Raw genomic sequence first — 22,767 nt, 5'->3', positions numbered from 1 at the left:
CTGCCTCTTCTATAACACAGCACACACTGCTCACTGCCTCTTCAATAACACAGCACACACTCACTCACTGCCTCTTCCTTCAATAACACTGCATTATGGGTAAGCAAAAAAAATCATTAAAAGTGGCACGACAGCAGCAGTCGAGGCATGTCTGAAAAACACCTAGAGTTTAGTTCCCCAGGTGGTGGGCCAGATGAAACAGATGGTCATTCGGCCTGCAGGTCAGAGCCCTGTGTGCGGCTCCGGTGGGTTACCTTGGCGAACGCCGCCGCGGTCATCTGCACTCGGCCTTCGTCGGAGGCGTAGATCTTGAGGTCGTGTCGGTAGGTGCTGTGGAGCCGCAGCAGGCCGCAGCCGGGGAAGCCAGCATAGTCACCTGGGAGAGAAGCAGCAACGTGTCAGCCTACGGGGGGCCAAGCCATCCATATACAGACCTCATCAGACGATCTGTAAACCCAGCAGGGAAATGGCGTGTTGGCTGATATTTGCAAGATCCCAAGTAAACTTCTCAGTCACCTGTAAATGAAACATCAATATCCTTCAAATATAATACTCTGATATAAAATAGAATGGCTTGAAAAAAAGACATCACATGGTGAAAACTTGCAAGCAAAATTTATGATCAAAAGATTGGACTTCATATTCCCACCTGGATTTTAAAATGGCTCCGGAAGACAGCAGGCTCCGTAACACAAATTTCAAGGTTATCATTGCAATATTGATCAGAAAAGAAGCAAACTGCGACAACCACTAACAAACCTAACCAGGCGCACATTATACACTGTTCCATCTCACTACACCTTTTTAAAATAGAAACTGCTGCTATGGCATTGTTTAGTAAAGATCTGCCAGTAGCTACTGCTCATGGCAGTGTAGCCCCATTGAAAACTGCTTGGAAAAGCAGGAAAATGAAACCTTCTGCCAACACCATTCATCCTGGGAAACCTCAAGGGGGGCAGTTGAGATGAAGACAAATTATATCCTGCATACAAATCATTCTCCCCGTTGACAGTTTTTGTGAATATGGCTCAAGGCAAAATTAGCTTTCTGGGTCAGACAGTAAGTAGAATACAGTTCTTTAGTAATGAGTGAACAGCATTCTGAGTGAGAATAACCAATATGAAATTAAACTGAAACACTCCCCAAAGCACCATTACATGGAATGTGAAAGTTATTTATCTATTAAACACACAACAATATCAGGATGTGACAAGGTTAAAACAGTACAGGTTGCAACTGAATTCTTATCCCATTCTATTATTCATATTTTTTATGGATCTCTTGCATTATGGCATTTTACTCTCCTCCTCTAGCATACTGCTCACAGAGAGAAATTGATTGTTCATCTCTGTACTGAGTATTTCTCTATGTAGGGCCCCATCGTTCGCTCAAAGACTTTGGCAACATAAAATCCAGCTCCAATTACGCAAAGTTGAGAATTTGGTCCCTGCCCTCGCCATTGTTGAACCTAACATACCATCACCCCAACTTCTTAATTCCTAACCTATTAAAAAAATTCCAAAGGAATGTAGAAAGCAAAATTCACTCTAGTGATTATGGTCTGTGTTCTTGCTGCTCCTTGAAAAGCAGTCTGGACTTCCTTCCTCATGTCCAGTCAACCTGAAGTCTAAGCAACCAACAGCACTCTGGACACAATGCAACTACAATAGACTGGTTCTGGCCTGATATCGGTAGAAATAAACAGCCATCACCAACTTAACTTGTCTTTGTAGTCCATTGGGTTGCTTCTCTGTAGTACCTTGTGCATTGTGCCCTGTTTAGTACACCCGGGGGCGTTAGGGTGATGGATGTGTTAGGTGCAGCATGGCTTTAGTGTGGGTGATTGAGGCAGCAAGGCATCAGGCCCATGTTAATACAGGTAGGGAGAGGTGGTCCAAAGCCCTTCTTACCACAGCCATTAGGGGACTCGCAGCCCAAGGCCCTGCAGCTACCATCTTAATGAGTCATAAAAGCAGGGAGAGAAGAGGAGAATTAACAGAAAACCTGCATTTCACCCACAAGGTTACCCTCATTTAATAAGGCAAAGCGATTCTTCAAGAATATTCTAGAGGCCCTCTTAAATCACCGCATATCTGAGTGATAATGCAGACTCCGTCAGATCCACAGTGGCAACTTTTTGTGAAATGGGCTCGGAAACATCTTTTACAAGGAATAGGTGTGAACATACGATTTGGCCGTATACTTCTCCATCCAGTTGATTCAACAAAAAGCAATGTTAATGTTAATGTTAATGTGAAGCATTTAGGAAAAGCACAATTAGGATAATGAGTCATGGCAACATTTACGCATGAAAATCACATAATGGGTGAGGAATTGCCCGATATATTTGTATATTGTAAATCAGCACAATAATAAATTTTTTGTATTTTATAAAATGTTAGAATATTTTAGAATGTGAGTGATAACAGCACCAGTCTTGTTGCGTGGACCTCCAAGAGCAGAGCACATGTAAAAACCCAGGTGATATGACAAATACTCCTTTAACAGCGGCCTTTCCTTTAGCACTGAGGAATTCAGTCTCGCCAATGCAGAGAAATGAAACATAACATCATAATGAAGTGCTTCTGAATTCAAACAATTAGCAGCATAGAAGCAGGGTAATGCTTTTTACCTGATATGGGAATCCTAAGGCCTTTTTACGCAAGCCGATTCAATGTTCAAAGTGTGTTGTTTATTTTATTTATTTACCAGGGACAGTGCACATTAATCAATATTTTCAGTTTCTACATCAACATAAAGGTGCCAGAATTTTCATCTGTAATCCCTCAGTCTTTGGACTGTTACACAAGAAACAAGGTAGAATTAGCTTCTAGAAAATCTAAATTACATTTCTTTATAAGCATCCCAGGAAAATCGTCTTTTTGTTTTTTTGACGGCATGTCTAAAATGGCACACTAACAGCAGGGTATGAAATTAGCACCTGCCACCAGCCAACTGCTGGTTAGAATTTTGACAGGAAAAATCTTCTACACAAGCAGCCACTTTGGCAGGTAACTAACCAGGTTTCATTTTTTTGTAAAAGGTAACATTATGATAAAATGGCTGGTGATTTTTAGAACCCACAAGTCATTCTGGCGAGTGGGTGAAAAAGTTAATGTCATGCACTGCTAATAGGATCAGAAGAGCTCACAGGAGCTCCTAAGAGCTCTTAGGACTTCATAAGCTGAGGACTACGGTCTTCTTTCAGGGCTCTGGTCTATGAATAGCACGCTCTCAGCTAGCTCTGCTGCTAGTTTTAAACCTGGAAGAAGTGACTGACAGGTGTGGCAGAGACAGCACCACACCGAACGCTTCCTCCCTCGTGTGTGAAGCGGGAGGCGCGGGCAGGCGTTTCGGTGTCGTGCTTCTCCGACGGCCCTCAAAATGGCGGGTCTGCGGTGTGCATCGTACCTTGTCCTCCGGGGTACATGCAGCGGAAGGCTCTGCCCAGCTCCTCTGCCTGGACCCGGCCGGCCGGAGTCAGCTCCCCGCCCCACTTCAGCACCAGCAGCAGAGACGGGCCGTCCTTTCGGGTGTCTGGGGGGAGGAGGCCTGGCAGCTTAAGCACACACACTCCCACACAGTACTTACTTATCACAAATCTCTCCCTCGCACCCTGCTCCTGTGAGCTTGGCGGAGATTGCCGTTATTGATGTTGTGAAAATTTGGCCTCCAGCCTTATGAGCCACTGCTCCAGGGGGAAAAAAAACCTAGTGGAAAGAGCTCTTCAACAAGACTATTCAATTTATTTCAGGAAAAACTGCATCAAGTTGCATTTTCTCTGGACTGCGTCTCAAACAGGGCTCTGTTAGCACAACAGAAAGTGTGCGATAAATTAGATATTAGCACACAGTAATAGACATTTATCTTATCTTGTTACTACAGTAGGCAATAATAAGCAAAGTTCACATTGGAAAAAATAAGCAAGCGGAATTCTCAGATGGCATCACTATGACATATGGCCACAACTGGCTCTGAAACTAATCCACAGTCTTTCTATTACTAGCAGTCTTAAATAATAACAGCTGCTGTAAGGGATACATGGTAGTCTGTAATTATGTTCACACACAAAGCCATAGATGATTTCCACTTTAACATTTTATTCACAGGAACTACCTTGCAACTTTAAACAAAGGGTCAAATTTAAATTTTTTGGCTTTTCAAAGGAACTCCAAGCAAAGTTACACAAACAATAACTGTATAATCCGTGCGGCATCCGGTCATCAAGACAGTTTAATTCAGTAATAAAGTGCAGCGCCCTCCATAATGTTTGGGAAAAAGACCCATCATTTATTAATTTGCTTCTGTAACCCCAAATTAGAGATTTGTAATAAAAAAAAAATCACATTGTCAGGAAAGTGCATTTGAATGGATCGCTATGGGAATTCTGGGGTGGCATGACAAATTTTCCTGTTGAACTCAATGGAAAAAATATTCAGGAGAAACAATTATTTTCATATAAACTGCATATCGGGGAGCAACTCAGTGGTTTGAGGCTCATTTGATACCTTGGACCCTTGATGACTTAAAGTCGTTTAGCAAACAAATGTGTTCCATACTGTATCAACATCATTTATAGCTGAATCTAGCCCCACCCCCCATTCCCAATGAGATCCATTCAAATGCAGAGTTATAGTATAGCTTGTAGGACAGCCTGAAAATAAGATATCCAGACTGATGATGTTGATAGGTCACAGACATCAGGAAGTCATGGAATGCAAAGGATATGCAACAAAATACTAAACATGACTACTTTCAATGATATAACATTATGGTGCCCTGCAATTGGGGGACTATTTATAAACACTGCTGTACTTTCTACATGGTGAAACCATATAAATACCATTTAATAAAATCTGACAATGGCCTCCTGCCTCCTGCCAAGATCTGGCCTCCTGCCAAAGCTCAAAATGTGGAGTACAGAGGCAAATAAATAAAGGATGGGTCTTTGTCCCAAACATTATGGAGGGCACTGTATGCCCAGCTGTTCTAACAACTGACAGACGTAAAGGTCATTTATTGCTTTGCTTGCCTACCTTCCTCCTCACTGGATGTTTTTGGTTGACCATGGGGCAGGTATGTGAGCTGTACTTTTCTGTTTATTCCAGAGAAATGTCCATACCTGCAGAACATAAAAAATAAGCAGGCACTTTAATACTTTATAGTTCTCCACGATAGGATAGGACATTTCAGGCAAGAATATTTCAACTGCTAGCAGGTATAGACTTGAATGTATCAGGTAACATGTCACTTTGACCTTTAAAAGCCATGTCCTTAATATATAGTGGACTTTGAAAGCAGTTGTGCAAGGTGACACGATCGTACCCGGCCATGGATCATCTTCTCTTCAGATCGATGGTTTAACCAGCAGTACTTCACTTTGACAGTATGACAAGCTCATTACTGTGCCAGTCTAACAATCTGGGTGCGGGAACACCTAATAAATTTGCTCAGAGAATTAATTGCTTATTTTAGTTCCAGGCCAATGTAAAAATATTGAAACAGTGTCACATTTGAATTTGGAGGGGGGGGAGGGGAGGGGGGGGACGTTATTAGGATATTTTCACGAACAGGCAGACAGACAAGCCACAGCATGGCGGTTGAGCCGGGCCCAAACCATCGGGTTCCATCACAAACACATCCTAAAAAGGGCCCTTCTTACTCCCAGCCACGGTGGTTTCCACACAGTGAGCACATTGTATTACCTGCAGGGAGCCAGCCATAAGTTGGGGGCTAAGGTTCTGCTGCAAGGAAAAGTGCTTATGAAAACACTTTTAGGAATTAATATAAGTTGCCATGCAAATTATGAAGTAGAAAAACCTTCTATAGCTTCCATAAATAATGCACTCAAGCTGTACAGGACACACAGAGAAATAGCATGGAGAGAAGAAACTCAAATGATCAGATAAAAATAATCCTGTCAGTGAAAAAGCACGGTGTGAATAAAGCTGAAGGTGTTACTGTAAGCTTTGCCCTTTGCTGAACACGAGTGAGATTTCTAATCAAAATACACTGAAATGTTCAATGACACTATATTTTAATGAACCTCACAAGATTCTTTTTCATATTTAAGTGGTCAAATCCCACAAAACCTGGATATTTTGAACATAGAAATTAAGGGATGAATACCTTATGGTACGGTATTACTTTCCCACACGTGAAACTCCTTAGTAGCCAGCTACAGGTAGTTACTTTGTCAGCAATATTGGCACAGCAATCGTACTCCAGCGAATGGTTTATTATATCATGGTACCAAAATGTTTTTGTTTTTTGTAAATGGACAATTTTCTTACAAATTTCTTACTTTGGTTCATTTTGTGCAATTTATTATAACTTTTCAAGAACAGGGGAAGATTGAACCACATTCCCTAACACAGCATTTCGATGGCTGTGTAAGTAAATACACAATAAATAAGTACACCACTATCTTTGTAGGAACCCAGGCTCATAGCGATCATGTTAAAAGAATGACCTGCATGCAGTTACCCCTCGAAGCATGTTCTGCACCAGATACCGTCCTGTGCTGGAACAAGGCCAGTCACTGGCCCAGTTTTAAGGGTGCACTCACATCTCTAGGACGGTTTTCAGCTGCTCCAGTTTGGACTTCTTCTCCTCGATCTCGCAGTCATTGTGCTGTCCCAGATCCGCCAGCAGCTGCCGGGCAATGTCCAGCACCTCCTGAGACAGCGAGGGATAAGTTAACCAGCGGTTCCTCTCTCTCACACGCCTGTCTACCAAGAATTCACACTCCACATTTAACAACAAACTTAAGAAAATAAACAACCATGATTATAATCAATAACATAGCATTATTCAGTGTTTTTATTTACAGGATCACACCCTGCATTGGTCTTAAATTAGTACCTCCTTAAAGAATACGGACTGCGAGCTATATAAATAATTACTATTAAATGTTATTTATAGATAACTAAAAACTGAAATTTGGAGATTGATTGCAGCAGAGAATCCAGCGGTGAGCACAGATATATAATAGGCCAGTGCAAATTATGGAAAAAAAGAGAAAAATAGATTTAAAAATCCATTGAAAGAAAATGTTAAGCTACATGTAAAAAAAACAAAAAAAACAGACCAATTAAACTACACCAGAGAGGAATTGTTTGTGGAGGGACAGATTTGGCTGGATAAAATCATCGGGAGTACTTAACAAGGCAGCACCTGATTTACCTGTAGCTGCTTGGGCTTCTTCAGTTTCAGCTTCCCTGTCTTGTAACCTCCATATTTCTCAAACAGCTCAAAGAACCTAGGAAAAAGGAAACCATTATTAATCGAGTTCTGGACCTGATGAACATTGTATCATTATATGTCTGTATACTGCTCGTGCATGAACTCACATTGGGTTCCTGACTTCCATCTTCATTTTCTGTTTGGGTGTTCGATCCCCGTGCCGGATTATAGCAATAACACAGCGCAGCTCCATCCTGTGATGAGGAGGAAAAGGACATCTCACAGATACTCTCTCATACTTTGGCTGGGTTCCATTCCAAATTCAAGGGGGAATCCCCAAAATGCCAGGATGAAATATGGAGGCGAGTGGGGTTCAGTTCCGAATTATAAAAGGGGAGGGAGCAATTATATTCCCCTGCTCCCTCTTTTTTTCCTCCCTCCTGCCAAGGTTATAAAATGCACACTTCCAGCAAGATGTCACATGCACTTTCAAACGGAAGAGGCAATATTTTTTTGTTGCAGTTGGGGAGTTTGGGAATAATTTTGGGAGTGCATGTTGAGGAAAGGGAGGGGGGATGAAGAACTGAGAATTTAACTTTGACAGACAGACTTTAGCCTACATGTTTTTTTTTGTTTGTGTTTTTCAGGAAATCCTCACTACTGTTTCATAAGACGGGCTGGTGTGTTTTTATTATCACTAAAAATAAGTTACAGTAGTTGTTATGAGTTATTTAATGAACAGGGAACTGAAAAATAACATACTTGTGCACAGAGCCAAGAGTACTTCCTATATAGGTTGGCAGGGCGGTTCATTGACTGTTTTGGTTTGTTCATAATCTATCCTCCCTTGCAGAGCACCTGTTAAGTTTGCTTATTACACGTCACGTCAAGTTGGCCGGGGAATTCCTTCCTTGAGGGGAGACAGCAAGGGGAATGTGTTACAGTGGAATCGATCCAAGCCACTGTGTTAATCAGGGATCATGAAATTACAGCCCTCAAGGGCAGCCCTCTAAGAACCGCGGTAGCACTAAATGTCCAGTCAATTACCCAGGAGAAAAGAAAACCAGGCCTGGATTTGAGGGCCAGATTTGTCAAGTATTTGTCAACCTACTGTAAAATGCATTTGTACACCTTTGCATGTCAAAATTACATTTTGAATGGAGACTCTCCAAACAAAATTAACTCAATTTAGTCCAGGACTAGGATTAAGCTATGCGTGTGAAAATTGGCCATTATGCTTGGCCATTATAGTTCTTTCTACATAAGCAGGAGGGGGCTGTGCACTCACATAGTTCCAGATGTGGTTGGGACAATGGGAATGTCCTCTGCTTCAGTGGGGATGGACCAGGGGATGTGGAACTGGGGAGCCAGCTCCCGCATCACTATGTTCCTGAGAGAGAACAGCCACAGTTCCACTGATTTGCCAAAAAACGTGAACAAGCTACAACTGCTATTATTCACTGATTTACTGAAGCTAAATAGGGAAATAATGCACATTTCACCAACCCAAGGATTTTGGCACAGTCATCGTAGTACTTCATGGAGTTCTTCACAAAGCTGAAGCCGTTGACATCGCAGACAAAGGAGTGTCCATTTGCTCGAAGGAGGTCAAACCCGCACACCGTTTGCTGCAAAGGTTTATGTGGTCACGGGCACAGTCTTATCACACTGAATGTAGAAAAGCGCTTTCACGTCAGTATGGTCGGAGGACGAGAGGGCGAAGACCCACCTGGAACGCCAGGCACACTTTGCGAGCTACCAGCTTCTCCATGGCAGTGAGCATCACGGGGTAGCGGATCTCTTTGCCCTCGCTGTCTCGCTCCACCTTCCCGTCCAAGGCGGGCGACTTGCGGGCCTCTGCGTGGGCGTAGTCAGGCCCCACGGTGTACACCTGCAGGCACAGTGAGGGACACAGTGAGGGACACAGTGAGGCACACAGTGAGGGACACAGTGAGGGACACAGTGAGGGACACAGTGAGGCACACAGTGAGGCACACAGTGAGGGACACAGTGAGGGACACAGTGAGGGACACAGTGAGGGACACAGTGAGGGACACAGTGAGGGACACAGTGAGGGACACAGTGAGGGACACAGTGAGTAGACACAGCCGCCCCTTCCTAAGCAGGTTAGGGTTAGGGTTAGGGTCAGAGGGGCTGAGGGGCAGGCACACAGTGAGGTGAGGTTAGACACAGCCGCCCCTTCCTAAGCAGGTTAGGGTTAGGGTTAAGGGCAGAGGGGCTGAGGGGCAGGCACACAGTGAGGTGAGGTTAGACACAGCCGCCCCTTCCTAAGCAGGTTAGGGTTAGGGTTAAGGGCAGAGGGGCTGAGGGGCAGGGACACAGTGAGGTGAGGTTAGACACAGCCGCCCCTTCCTAAGCAGGTTAGGGTTAGGGGCAGAGGGGCAGGCACAGCGCTCCCATACCTTCACGTCAGTGCCGTCTGTGGGCATGAACTCCTCATAGATGTAGGAGCCTGTCTTCCGCACAGTGCTCTCTGGGGAGTACACACTGCTGCGGCTCCCAATCTGCAGGGGAAAAACAGAGAGATATATGAGACTGAAAAACATTGTGGCGGAGTTATTTGGTGCATTATTTGTGTGCCCAACTAAACTTGTTCTCATTTTTTAAAATGTTGACTTGTTCAGACAGACAATCCATGCTAAATACTTGTAAACTACTGATCATAAAAGAACAATTCTAGTAGTCATTCACATGCTTATTTTCAGACAAGACCAATCAAAATTTACACATGAACATCTGCAACAGATAAAGAATAAATAAATCTATGTTCCAAAAATACATCAACAGCTCAGTCAACCTTTCAAGATTCGCTGCATAAGAACACACATAAAAATAAAACCAAGCCCAAGTCTATGTGAGAGCAGATAATAGAAGAAAGCCTTCTATAAGTGTGTTAAATCTCACCAGGACTGTTCTTTGTTCTCGTTATAAAGACATCGCTTTCGTGTTTTGGCATCATACAACTGAACAACCCAATATCGCTGTTCAATGAGCTGCTACTGATTGACATTACAGAGATTCATGGGAGTTTGACAAGCACACAGTGCTGCATTGTTAAGGTAACAGCATCATGTTCTATTCGTCATAACCCCCCCCCCCCCAATCTTGACAGCCAAACTCTGAAAACAAACAGACCAACTATCACTCTGAATAACACCTACTCGAGAGGAAGACAGGAAGTGACAGCCAAAGATAAGGTGATTTGTTCCGCAACTCAACGGGTCGTGAAATTGAACGCCACAGCATGCTTTATTGCTTAATGACGCGGAGTGTTATTACAGATTCACACACGGCCTGTTCTATTTTCTCCAGCAGAAGTGTTTCTCTGCGTGCGTCACTGGGGCGAGAGGCCCTTTAAATCAGGCTGGCCTGCTTGGGAAGCGCCGGGGAGCTGAAATGTGAGGAGGGACCTTTCGGAAGAGGCGCTGGCTGCCGCCGCCAGCTGAGGTAGGGTAGTAGATGTACACGTTGTGGTCCTCAGCGCACACGGGCTTCTCCACAAACGGCTTCTGGAAGATCTCCCCATTCACCTCCACGTGGTCCTCGCCTTCTACCAGATTACACTCTGAGAGATGGGGACAGATACCAACCAATCAGAGACCGAGGGACACAATTGCCGCTGGGCAGTTAGTAAAGATCAATCAGACCATTGACCTTGCATGGCTCACCACATTTTGACCTTCGTCAAAATCAATAGTCAATATAATTTCAGCTTAATACCACAAATGTTTCTCACCTGAAAACTGCTGGACAGAAAACGTGTTAAGCATGTCAGATTACAGATCATTTCAACCCCGACATACGTTTAGCGTTGAAATCATAAGGCTAATCCGGGCCATTATTACCATCTCAGATCCACCACAAAACTTGTATTGTGCTGTGATGTCATATATGCTAATTAGATGAACAGCCCACACTGCCTGTCAGACTCTTATCAGTATTCATTTCTCCTTCTGAGGCACGCAGACAGCCCAAAATATTAACCAGGGAGTTGTGAACCACCCGCTTAAGGTGTGAGAAAAGTGTAAAATACTAAGCGTGCATTCTTCAGTGACTCAAAGCAGGGCAGTGGCCACAGGCATAAAGAGCTGCAAGATGCCAGGCACATTACATATTCAATATAGGGTTCTGTGGATCCTGAACACCAAACACACCGGGGGCAGAGGTACTTACTATGGAACACAATTAAATAAAGCATTAAATTGATTGGCAAGACTGAACTAACAGTTGGCAAACTAGCAGGCAAAATATATATTTTCTGAATCAGAAACAACTGGAATGGAAGCGAAGGGCTGATTGATTTTCCGGCTGGCTGCAGACGCGTTGGATGGAACGGTGGGAGGAAAAGGCTCATGGGAAAAAGCATGAGTCCACTGAGGCCGGCACTCACCATCTGGTTTGTCTGGGTCCCGGTTTAATACGGCGTACCGCGGCAAATCGATCCCTTCTTCCTGCAGGATGCGATACACCTCCCTCCTGAAAAGCAATTAAACTGAGGTTGTGCACTGAGCTTCCGGAATGCGGGAGACAGAGCGTGGCGAAATCATTTCAATTTTCAGCAAATTGCCGTTACCACAACCTCAGCCGGCAGCCAAATGAGGCGCACATTCTTAATGTACCGTAAGGCTTTCTCATAAATAAAAAATGAAACAAAGTGCATTTCAAGCCACGCTCTGTGGCAGTGCCAATGCACCCCATATTAACTGGGCTTGACAAGACGATCCTTTGTCAACATAATCTGGCCCACAATCACAATATATGCTTGAGACGCACTTCTACACACTGCCAGGCCATAGTTCTGTGGTACGTGTGACCGCGCGGGAAGGCCATACCTGTCCTGTATGAAGTACTGCATGTTCAGGTCATTGATGAGTAGTGGGTTTCTGAGTTTGGCATAACTCACAGCCTTGTCTAGAGGAAATCCTAAAAATACACAAGCACAACGGTACTGTAGGCATACACCTGACAATGCTCAATAATAACCAGACCTGGGTCAAATACGTACAGCATTTGTTTTGAATTCAAATAGTTTTCTGTGCTCTATTGATCTTTCCTTGTGCAATTGAGCCTGCCAGAAGTCGGTTTGGCCATTTTTGAGAGCACTTCATAGGTTTCCAAACACCAGGCAAGCTGAGTAAAGCATAGAGAAAAGTAGTCGAATCAAAAACAAATATGTACATGACCCAGGTCTGAAAACAATCACTGCTCAAAGGCAAAATTGCCCCATTTTGTCACATTCAAACACATTCATTTGTTTGCATTTGCTGGCGCAATAGAAGAGGGAACTGAAGCAACAGAGGGCAAAGGAGACAGTTGCAGCACGTTTGTTGCCTGGAGACAAGGCAAGAAACGCTCATAAAAGAGACCATGAAGTCGTTCTGACAGACGTGACTCATGTCACCCAGACCAACGGCAGAACTGAGGGCTACAGCGGTCATGTGACCAGCCTGAGCGAATCACCTTTGGAGTGGAAGGAGATGAGGCAGTCGCAGAGGGGCCAGTTTTCCACAGGCTCGTTGAGTATGACGTCCTCGGGGAAGATGACGACGGTGATGTACTCAAATTTGCAGAGCCTCTCCAGGATCTGCGTCATGGGCTTGGACTTGGACTTCTTCATCATGGAGCAGATCCCCACCACGATCTGCCGCTCTGGGGGCTGCAGGAAAGGGGGGTCCCAACCAGTCGAGTCAGATCCTCTCCTCATCCCAACCACTCCAAAACTACCTCTACACAACAGTCATATTCTGAAAGGAGCACAGTCTCCTCTCTGAAGTCAGCTTCATCTACAGCACAGCTGACTACATCATGTAGACCATCCATCTAATTGTCATAAGTATAATCATTTCAACCCATCCTCCCATGTATAATTACATAATAGGAGAGGAGATATGAAAACCTTTCCTCATCCACTTAGCCTTTAATGGTGTTTACAGGAGCACATTCATACATATACTAACATGTAAACAGAAAAAACACGTTTGTGCTGAGTCAGCAGAACATTGCAGATCATGTGCTTAGATTCAGCTCACTTCATTCCTACGGCAGACCTGTTTAGGGTTGTTAAAACTGGAATAGGGCAAATAGACTATGGCATTTCTGGTGCAAAACTAGCAGCAAACTAGACTAAACTAATAAGAATAATAATAAAAAATAATAATAAGAACATCACTCAATAATATAGTAATTGTGTTTTCAAATGGTGGACAATGGTTGTAAAGGCTGGATTTTTAAAGCTTGAAAGCAGATGTTTTTTTAGATATCAATCTTATTGACATTGTGTCTTGTTCATGATGTTGTGCCCTTTTATGGGGAATATGACTTAATTAAGTTTGGAATGAATCAGTGATTACATTGGAAAAATATAAAAGATGAAATTGTATTGGTGCAGATCAGTCATATTTTGGCACAGTTACAGGAAAGTGAAAGTATTTTTGCACTTTGTGTTTGTTCATTTGTCCACATCTTCTAATTGCTTTTATACTATTGCAGCTTCTGTTGGTGATCATCCATAGCATGGAGAGATAATAAATGAAGGAATGAGATCAGTATGGCAATCTAAGCTTTACACCGATTTCCCACCTTAAACCATCCTAACATGCCAAATCTGGCTACATTGTATCGTCACCAGTTTCATTTGTGGCAGCCATGTTGTTTACTCGATCATGTTCAAACTTGATACACATCTATGTCAAACTTGTCTGGAAAGACACCAAGTTTGAGAATGATTAGCATAACTACGACCGACTTAGCCTCATTGGCATATGTTCTTATATTTCATGTCGATCAGACTTACGGTTTATTTTAAGATTTTTTTTCCCCATGTTTTTCACAAAATTCTAAATTGTTAGTTTTGTGCCTCTACGACAAACGGTGCAAAAGTTATGGCCTCTCAAAGCTCAGAACTTATAGAGCGTGCTATAGAGCAACCTTCAGGAATTGTGTTGTGAGCGTGGGGCCTCTACTTGTGTACCAATAAGCAAAAAAGTTACCAGTATTTGTTATTGCGGTTGGTTGAATAACAATAATAATAATAATAATAATAATGAATACAATAGGTTTCAGGGCTTTGCATCCAATTTTATTCATTTTGTTGCTTTAATCATACTTGATGTGGTAGTAAGCAACCAAATGTCAGAGGCCATCTGAAATCCACCAATGACATAAACTTGATTTACGAGCCCTGGCCCTGCCCTCCCCGGCGGCTCCGCCCCCCTCACCGAGTCGGCGTCCTCGTCGTCCTCGTACAGCTCCATGTCTGTCCTCATGCTGCAGTCGTCCAGGCTCTCGCTCTCATCGTCCTCGCAGCCCACGAAGAATCTGGGAGCGCCACGCTGGCTCTCACCGGGGCTGCTGGGCTCTGACATCACAGCCCGCCGCGCCAACCCTCAGCGTCCCGCCGCGCCATCGCACGCCAACACACCGCGGGGGCCGCCGACGGGGGGAAGGGCCGCACAGCGGCGTGGCCCGGGCACGCTCTGGATCGAGGAGCGGGGGACGGGGCACGGGGGAGGCGGAGACGGGGTGCGGGGGGGGGGAGAAGCGGGTGGAGGGGTGTGGGAGGCGTAGAGGAGGTACAGTTGTTACACAGCGTGACAGGAATGGTCCGAGGTGACAAACGGTGAAGTCTCCGCCCTCGCTCAAAAATACTGTGTCATTTCTCCAGTGGTCCTAGGAGTTGATGGATGTCAGTCTAATGAAAAGGGACCTCATTCCGCTGTGTACGAGGGCTACAGCCTGCGAGAAAAAAAAACACAAAACACATTCACACAACATGAGCGGGAATACAGCTCGGGGAACACAACGCATAGCACAGGACACAAAATGCATTGATAACGACTTATTATGCTACTCTCCAGCATGTCTGATGACAACGCAAAGTCGACATAGCATCCATGAAATTGCACACCCAGGTAAAATAAGTTTTAGTTTACAAACTTTGAAATTTGGGATTTCTACTTAAAAGATAGTCTTGCGCTTTTGTTTGGCCCCCTGGGAAGAGGCTGGCTCAAGCGCCCTGCTAATTCTAACACCGCCCTGGCTCTCATGAAGCACGCCTGCTGACTCAGCACTCTGCAGTTTCACAGCTGCAGACAACGCAAGTCTAGAGCGGCCACCATCTGCAAGTAAAGGGAGAACTGCAAAACAGACAAGCAACGTCTTATTCAAAGGCTTCCCAACTACTGAAGGCACTAATTACACTGTGCGCCACCACCAAATTTTCCCATGCAGTTACTGATGCCTTCTGTCAGCGGATAATGTCCCAGTGATGACGTGAGGAGAGACAGAGAACATTCCCGTGGGAAAACGCTGTTACATAAAAACATGCACACAACTACTAGACTATTATGTAGATACACTAAATACATCATCTGGATATTTTGTCAACACTGAATTACAGTCATGGAAACAAATCCAGCAGGAAAATCCCAGATCACCAAGCACTTGGCAATATAAATGAAGTCTACCGGGGCGCCTGGATTGCACGACCAGCACTCAACAGACGTGCAGAGACCCATAGCGGACAACAGGGATTGCCAAATCACAGTACTCGAGGGCCAAGAACGGCAAGTTTTCCACCATCCCTTTAACAGAGTCAGGTGTGAAGACAGTCTGGTCAATCAGTAATGTAAAATCATTGTGTTCCAAACACCAAGTTAGCTCACCATGTTCTGAACAGTGCAACTTTCATGAGAAATAACTAAAAAATTACTCCCAGATCAGCATTGGCTTTTGTGTGTGTGTGTGTGTAAAGTATAATTTCTTCCGTTTTCATAAAAACTTGGCACGAGACTTCGCTACGGTCAGGTTGGCTAGTAGTGTATGAGTAGTCACTGGCCCAGTTCTCATGGGTAGGTGGCACAGAAATAACACGACAAAACACAGCCATACTAATTTTATTTCCCAAATGTAAGGAGAAGGTGGGTAAAAAATATAGCATTTGTCGAAATAAAGAATGGATTCTACTAAAGAAGAAAAGGGGCTAGAAAAGTGACTTTCAGCATGTGTTGTAAATAGGCAAGTTAAACTGAGCTTATCAAAGTGACTCACTCTGACTGCACTAAAGTGGTTTCTTCACTGCAGTGCCCTGATAACAGGCTGAGCAGACCAAAGACCTGACTAAAGGAGAGTGTTCCCCAATTCCTCTGCAAAGATAGCGTCTATTACCTTTTAGTTAAGATATCGCTTTTCTATCGTATAGTTTAAATAGTTTTATCGCCTTATACAGAACAAAGTAGGCTCCAAACACAGAGCAGGGACTGAGCACTGAGCCTAAACTCCTCAATAAACAACACACATCAGAATGCTACAGTTCCAGAGTTTATGTAGTTGACACAAACTTGCCCAGGCAGTAGTGTGCTGTCTCTTTAAATGCCAACAAACCACCGCAGTCCCCGTCACTGCCTTCCTGCCTTCAAGGGGCGGATGCCAAGTTCAGCATATCCTTAATATAACCAGCCCTGGGGTGGCGAGAGTGAAGCACAAAGAAAGAATGAGGTTAGGGTACTCGGCCACTAAAAGGCAACACGAACAAACGATACTGAAAACAACTGATGGCAACTGCTGTAATTCAGACGTGCTGGCTGAGGATGAGAGCAGAACAACAGGCTAAATGTCAAAGCCACTGGCTCTCCCAATAGGGCTCTCATATCACACATTGCACTTTGTGGCCATATTGAAGTCCGATGGAGTCATTTAACCCTGTACAAGGGTGAGGCATGTCCTCAATTAGTGCAATAGTGTAATAGTACACTACTTTAAACTGATACTTGCCATTCCCTGATAACCTGGAATAATTATGTTTTTGCAATGGAGAACAAATCTTGGATAAAAGCTAATCAGTGTTGAAACCACTAATCCTATCTAGGCTAATAACTCTGGGGCTGTTTGACCCTCTATATATATATATATATATATATATGGCTATGTCAACTGCACACACACACACACACACACACACACACACACACACACACACACACACACACACACACACACACACACACACACACACACACACACACAGGGGGGAAGGGGGCAGAGGGACAGCAAAAGAGGGGGTAGGAGTGAGGGTAGGAGGGAGGGAGAAGACAACTCACCAGTTATACACTCAGTGATCACTTTATTAGGTAGACCTGTACACCAGCATTTCAATGCAAATATTTAATCAGCCAATCGTGGCAGCAACTAAATGCATAAGCATGCAGACATGGTCAAGAGGTTCAGTTGTTTTTCAGACCAAATGTCAGAATGGGGATGAAATGTGATGTAACCTTTTGACTTTGACCGTGGAAAGATTTTTGGTACCAGACAGAGTGGATTGAGTATCTCAGAAACTGCTGATCTCCTGGGATTTCCATGTACTCTCTAGAGTTTACAGAGAATGGTGCGAAAAAACATCCAGTGAGCAGCAGTTCTGTAGGTGGAAACGCCTTGGTAATAACAGAGGTCAGAGGAGAATGGCCAGACTGGTTCACCAGACTGGTTCAAGCTGACAGGAAGGTGACAGTAACGCAAATAACTACACATTACAACAGTGGTATGCAGAAGAGCATATCTGAACTGAACACATCATGCTTCAAATCTCTAAGTGGATAGGCTATAGCAGCAAAGACTTAGCAAAATTTAAAAAAAAGTTACATTTAATAAGTCTAATACATGCCTAATAAAGTCCTCACTGAGTGCATATAGGTGTGTTTACTCTTTTGAACAAACGTAATGTTTTTGGGTTGATGTACTTGTGAGTCCCAATTAACACAAATACAGACAATTTGCATGCTGTTTTACAATCTGGTACTGCTGCTCTAATTTTCATTTTCCCTGTGAAAAACACATTATAATAGCAAATAATCTGCAGAAGATCCACACTTTGCAAAAAGCCTTTCTAACCCTGTGACAACAGCCTGTGTAATTAATGGAGTCACCTCCAGTTCACAACAAAGCACAGGTTATATGTGGAAGCAGCATACATTACACAGTGTACAGTAAGTGCTGGATAATCACTCCTTTTGAATTCTCTCAGATAACGACAATCTCTTAAGACAAACACAAAATGGACTGCATTTAAAACAAGCACGATCAGTAATAATTAGCTTCTTATCAAACTAAGTAATCATTAGTAAAGTAGTAAATCAGACTCTGCTCAATAGATTTAGATACTGTAAGAAAAAAACAAAGGAGATTTGCTGATTCAATTTACAGTACAACACACATCAACCTGTCATTGCTGTAGTACAAAATATTTGCACTCCAAAGTACTGTGATGGTGAAAGTAGACTTACTGCAAAAATGAAACAGAAAATTTGATCCCTACCATCCCCCAAAAAAGGAGAAAGACCTTTCACCATCTGACATAATCATAACTTACGATAGGCTAAACATTCTTCTTCACAGAAGGTTTGATGTGTCCATGTACTACTATAAAATGAATCTTATTTTGAAAAGTGATCTATGACAGCTTGTGTGAGTTGCAAGGATTTCTGGGTGTAATAACATACTGTATGTTCTTGGACCTGCCTGCCTGTCTACCTGAAGACAAGCCTCCAAGGGATGGAAAACAAACATGGTTTCATTCATTCATTCATTATCCTATCCCACTTATCCTGAACAGGGTCGCAGGGGGGCTGGAGCCTATCCCAGCATACATTGGGCGAAAGGCAGAAATACACCCTGGACAGGTCGCCAGTCCATCACAGGGCACACACACCATTCACTCACACTCTCATACCTATGGGCAATTTAGACTCTCCAATCATCCTAATCTGCATGTCTTTGGACTGTGCGAGGAAACCGGAGTGCCCGGAGTACCCGGAAACCCACGCAAACACGGGGAGAACATGCAAACTCCCCGGCCAACAGGGATTTGAACCCAGGACCTCCTTGCTGTGAGGCGGCAGTGCTACCCACTGCACCATCCGTGCCGCCCACAAACATGGTTTCAATTCAATTAAAGCAGAGCAGGTAGTTCATAAATCCCAATATGTGTCTGAGTGCATCTTATTTAACCGAAGGATCCTTTCCATGCTTAACCAGATTACACCAGGCATGAAATGCCCGGAGCTTAATTTCTTGGTACACCCGTCTAATCAGCCAATGCAACAATGCATGATAAGAGGTTATTCCCCCCAAACAACATTTAGAGCAATTCGTAATTGTAAGCTTATTGTAGAGGGTGTGGATTATCACAAATGTTATTTGTCACACCTTACTAGCACAGTCAAAATCACATGAGAAGTTGAGCGACAGGTTATCAGCTCATAGAATTCCAATATGTACTAGATAAATATATAATCAATTAACGTGCATATCAGATTTAACAACACGTTTGGAACGTTAAAACATTTTAAATGACGTTATATGTTACTTTTTTATTCAAAATTAAATTTGTATTTTGTGAATCACCAAGTCAGCAATGTAAAATTAAAGTTATCTCGAAAACGCGAATTTAGATTAAATCAGCGGAACGCAATAACTATTTGGGGCTGCTGCAACTGCTCCATTCGTCTTGTTAGCACGCAATGCCTTACGATAGCTAGCTTTAAAAATATCTAACTCGCGAGCAAGCAAGCAAGCAATACTCGCGCTAGTCAGCATTTAATTCGTCTAGCAAGCTGAAAGCAATGGTAATGCTGATGTTAGCACAGTTCGCTAGTAAATGTTACGTAAACATATTGTGGAAATTAGCAAACACAAGTTCATTGGTAACAATCGCGGGTTAACTAATGCTGATCCGGTTGATATCACCCCATTTGCTACTAGGCTAGCTAAGACTGTCAAAATAGTTCGCTCACGTACATAATAGCTACGTGTTCTTAGCTAACGTTTACAATCTGTAGGTAGCTAGAGAGGGTCACTTGTTGATCAATTACCAATGGCATGCCCGATATGTAACTTACCAAATTAGCTAGCTAACACTACAAGCCATGCACGTAACACAAATATTGTGTTAGTTATTTCCTTTATGCATCACTGAATCATCAGCCAAATAGCTTGCGGATACAGCTAGGCTAACTGCAGCGAATAATTGTACTGCACTAACAAATAGGTAGCCAGTTAGCTAGCTATATAGCTTTATTGCTAACGTTAGCTAAATAGCGAACTTGTCTATGTTTAGCCTATGGTGTGTAAACAAGACGCTGCATTCATGACATTAGGTTTTTAAAAATGGCATCGCATCAAAAAAATAGAGAGTATAAGAGAGTTTGATAAGTAATTGGTGAAAATATAAGCACGATTACAGCTTGCAGTTCAGATGAGACTTTACTTACGAATAGTACGACTTCGTTTTCGGTTATTCGCTTCCTCGTCCCTTGACAGCTTGCAAGTGCAACCTACCTTCTTTGATGATTTTGACAGTCAAAGGCCCGAATGTGGTTTCAGCCAATAGGCGCTCCAAAGTGACACAGGAGGTAGGGCCTAGTGACCAATTCCGACACAAATCTAGAAATTCATGTTTGTTTGATTTTCTTCCATAAACAAGACGGAGCGAGACCTCTAGCCGCTGCCTGCCGAAGTGCAGCCACTAGCAGAAACTGGATAACCACAGTATGAAAACAGTTCTCAAAACCTATAGGTCTAAATTACTGAACTCCCGAGGTCATATTTTCATATAGTAACACGAATCCGTTACATCCACACACTCCTGTCTTAACTCATGTTAAATTGCTTCCTTCTCGAAAGGAATAACATTACTATGATTAACTAAATAAAATAGGCTAGTTGTGCTAGCAACTGTATGATTTTCTCAAGTTAAGTTCTTCAGATATTTCTGTAAATAATAATAAAAACATTCCCAAGTGGACCGTTTTTGTCATTTTGTCTTTCGGGTTGATTGTTGCTGCTAACTGTCACTTCTGTTGTGGTAACATGGTCCTGAAAACAAACTTTAAGAGTGAAAACAAACAGCAGGAATGAGTTGTGCACAGATCAGGCTCCATATGTCAAGGGCAAGACCCAGTGAGGTTAGGCTGGGCATTGTTGCAGTGATGAAGCAAAAGTGGCACAGATGCAATACATTAGAACGCTGTCGTAATTCAAGATCTTTGCCCAGTGCCTCTCCGGGGTGTTCAGGCAGGAGAGTGAAAACTGAGCATTATTTGCACATGAATGTAACTTAACTCGGGTTTCCTTGATTTTCCTTCACTTACAATGTCTGGCAGTGTAAGGCTGCTTAAATGCTGTGGGAGTTACAGACGGGCCTTGTTCAGCACACAGGACCAAGTGTGGGCCACTCTCCAACTTGGGCCCAGGGGCTGACGTCAGACCATGGCCTCTTTCTCACAAAGACCCCCTGTGGGCCCTAGCTTAGCTTGGTGTCAGTCCCTAGCCAGCCCTCCCCTGGCACCAAGTCTGTTTGCCGCCCAAGCAGGGAGTTGTTGGTGTGGATTTAGTGGGAGGAGGGGGCATAAGCGGATGGGTAGGAGGGGTCACAGTGAGCCTCTATGCTTCTGATGAAAAGGGTATTTTATAAACAGCAAGGTCAACAGCCTCCTCTAAGAAGGCTCGTCTTTGAGAGAAATGAGGGTGCAAAGCACAGACTTGCTGACATATCAACAAATGCAAACATGCACACATTTCTCTTGACAAGTTCCCTTTGGTTATTAAACAGTAGCACCACCAAAGCCTTGAATGCAAAATAACATTCTTCATATGGGATCATGTATAGAAAGGGGAAAATCAGTAGTATCACAGGTTGCACACAATTCCACCAGAGGGCCTTACATATTCAGTACCTAGCCTTTAACACATAGAGTGCCCTCCATAATGTTTGGGACAAAGCTCCATCATTTATTTATTTGCTTCTGTACTCCACAATGTAAGATTTGTCTTTTTTTTTTAATCACATGTGGTTTAAGTGCATATAAATGAAAGCCAGTGAGCCAGTACCTTCAGCAGCTATAATGCCCAGGCCATAACACCCCCACCACCTTGTTTCACAGATGAGGTGGCATGCTTTGGATCTTGGGCAGTTCCTTCTCTCTTTGCTCTTGCCATCACTCTGATATAGAGTAAGTTAATCTTTGTCTTATCAGTCCACATTTTCCAGAAGTGTAGTTGCTCTTTTAAGAACTTGACTTGGCCATCCAATTTTTGCGGCTAACCAGTGGTTTCCATCTTGCAGTGTAGTATTTCTGTTCATTCTTCTGAGGACAGTGGTCATTGACAAATCCACACTTGACTCCTGAAGAGTGTTTCTGATCTGTTTGGTTTCTGATCAACTTTGGTCTTAATGTTGATAAAGAACAATAATATTTTCTGAAGGTGATCGGAAGACTAGAGGAAAGATAAGGTGCTGAGAGCTCTCTTATACCTGCATTAAGGAGCCAATTAAACATACCTGAGCAATTACAAACACCTGTTAAACCATGTGTTCGGAACGCTATCCTGCCCTGAAATGGGGTGACTATATGGTGAAACCAAAATGGATGAAAATACCCTTTAATAAAGCCTGTAACCATATGTTAAGTGTGCCATTCCAAATCTAAAATTGTGGCAAATCAGAGGCAAATCAAGACATAATGGTTCTTTGTACCGAACACTATGGAGGGCACTGTATATCTAGTG

General features: G+C 43.3%; 1 protein-coding gene across 5 annotated transcripts in view; it reads right to left on the bottom strand.

Annotated features, from left to right (window-relative positions):
- LOC133131747 (inositol hexakisphosphate and diphosphoinositol-pentakisphosphate kinase 2-like) overlaps window positions 1-20,230 on the bottom strand; it is a 39,215-nt gene extending 18,985 nt beyond the window's left edge. For all 5 annotated transcript variants that reach the window (XM_061247185.1, XM_061247187.1, XM_061247186.1 and 2 more), the window contains exons 1-16: window positions 20,100-20,230; window positions 14,424-14,940; window positions 12,667-12,862; window positions 12,039-12,129; window positions 11,597-11,682; window positions 10,617-10,771; window positions 9,609-9,710; window positions 8,915-9,076; window positions 8,692-8,813; window positions 8,474-8,575; window positions 7,353-7,439; window positions 7,186-7,261; window positions 6,569-6,678; window positions 5,037-5,122; window positions 3,412-3,537; window positions 255-376 (exon numbers count right to left, since the gene is read on the bottom strand). In XM_061247185.1, the coding sequence (XP_061103169.1) occupies window positions 255-376; window positions 3,412-3,537; window positions 5,037-5,122; window positions 6,569-6,678; window positions 7,186-7,261; window positions 7,353-7,439; window positions 8,474-8,575; window positions 8,692-8,813; window positions 8,915-9,076; window positions 9,609-9,710; window positions 10,617-10,771; window positions 11,597-11,682; window positions 12,039-12,129; window positions 12,667-12,862; window positions 14,424-14,570 (1,770 nt within the window). In that variant the 5' untranslated portion in view covers window positions 14,571-14,940; window positions 20,100-20,230. The remainder of the gene's footprint in view (window positions 1-254; window positions 377-3,411; window positions 3,538-5,036; window positions 5,123-6,568; window positions 6,679-7,185; window positions 7,262-7,352; window positions 7,440-8,473; window positions 8,576-8,691; window positions 8,814-8,914; window positions 9,077-9,608; window positions 9,711-10,616; window positions 10,772-11,596; window positions 11,683-12,038; window positions 12,130-12,666; window positions 12,863-14,423; window positions 14,941-20,099) is intronic.
- Between the last annotated feature and the right edge of the window lie 2,537 nt (window positions 20,231-22,767).

The sequence above is a fragment of the Conger conger genome, chromosome 6 (genome assembly GCF_963514075.1).
Source record: "Conger conger chromosome 6, fConCon1.1, whole genome shotgun sequence".
NCBI lineage: Eukaryota > Metazoa > Chordata > Actinopteri > Anguilliformes > Congridae > Conger > Conger conger.
This window is presented reverse-complemented; position numbering and strand designations above follow the sequence as displayed.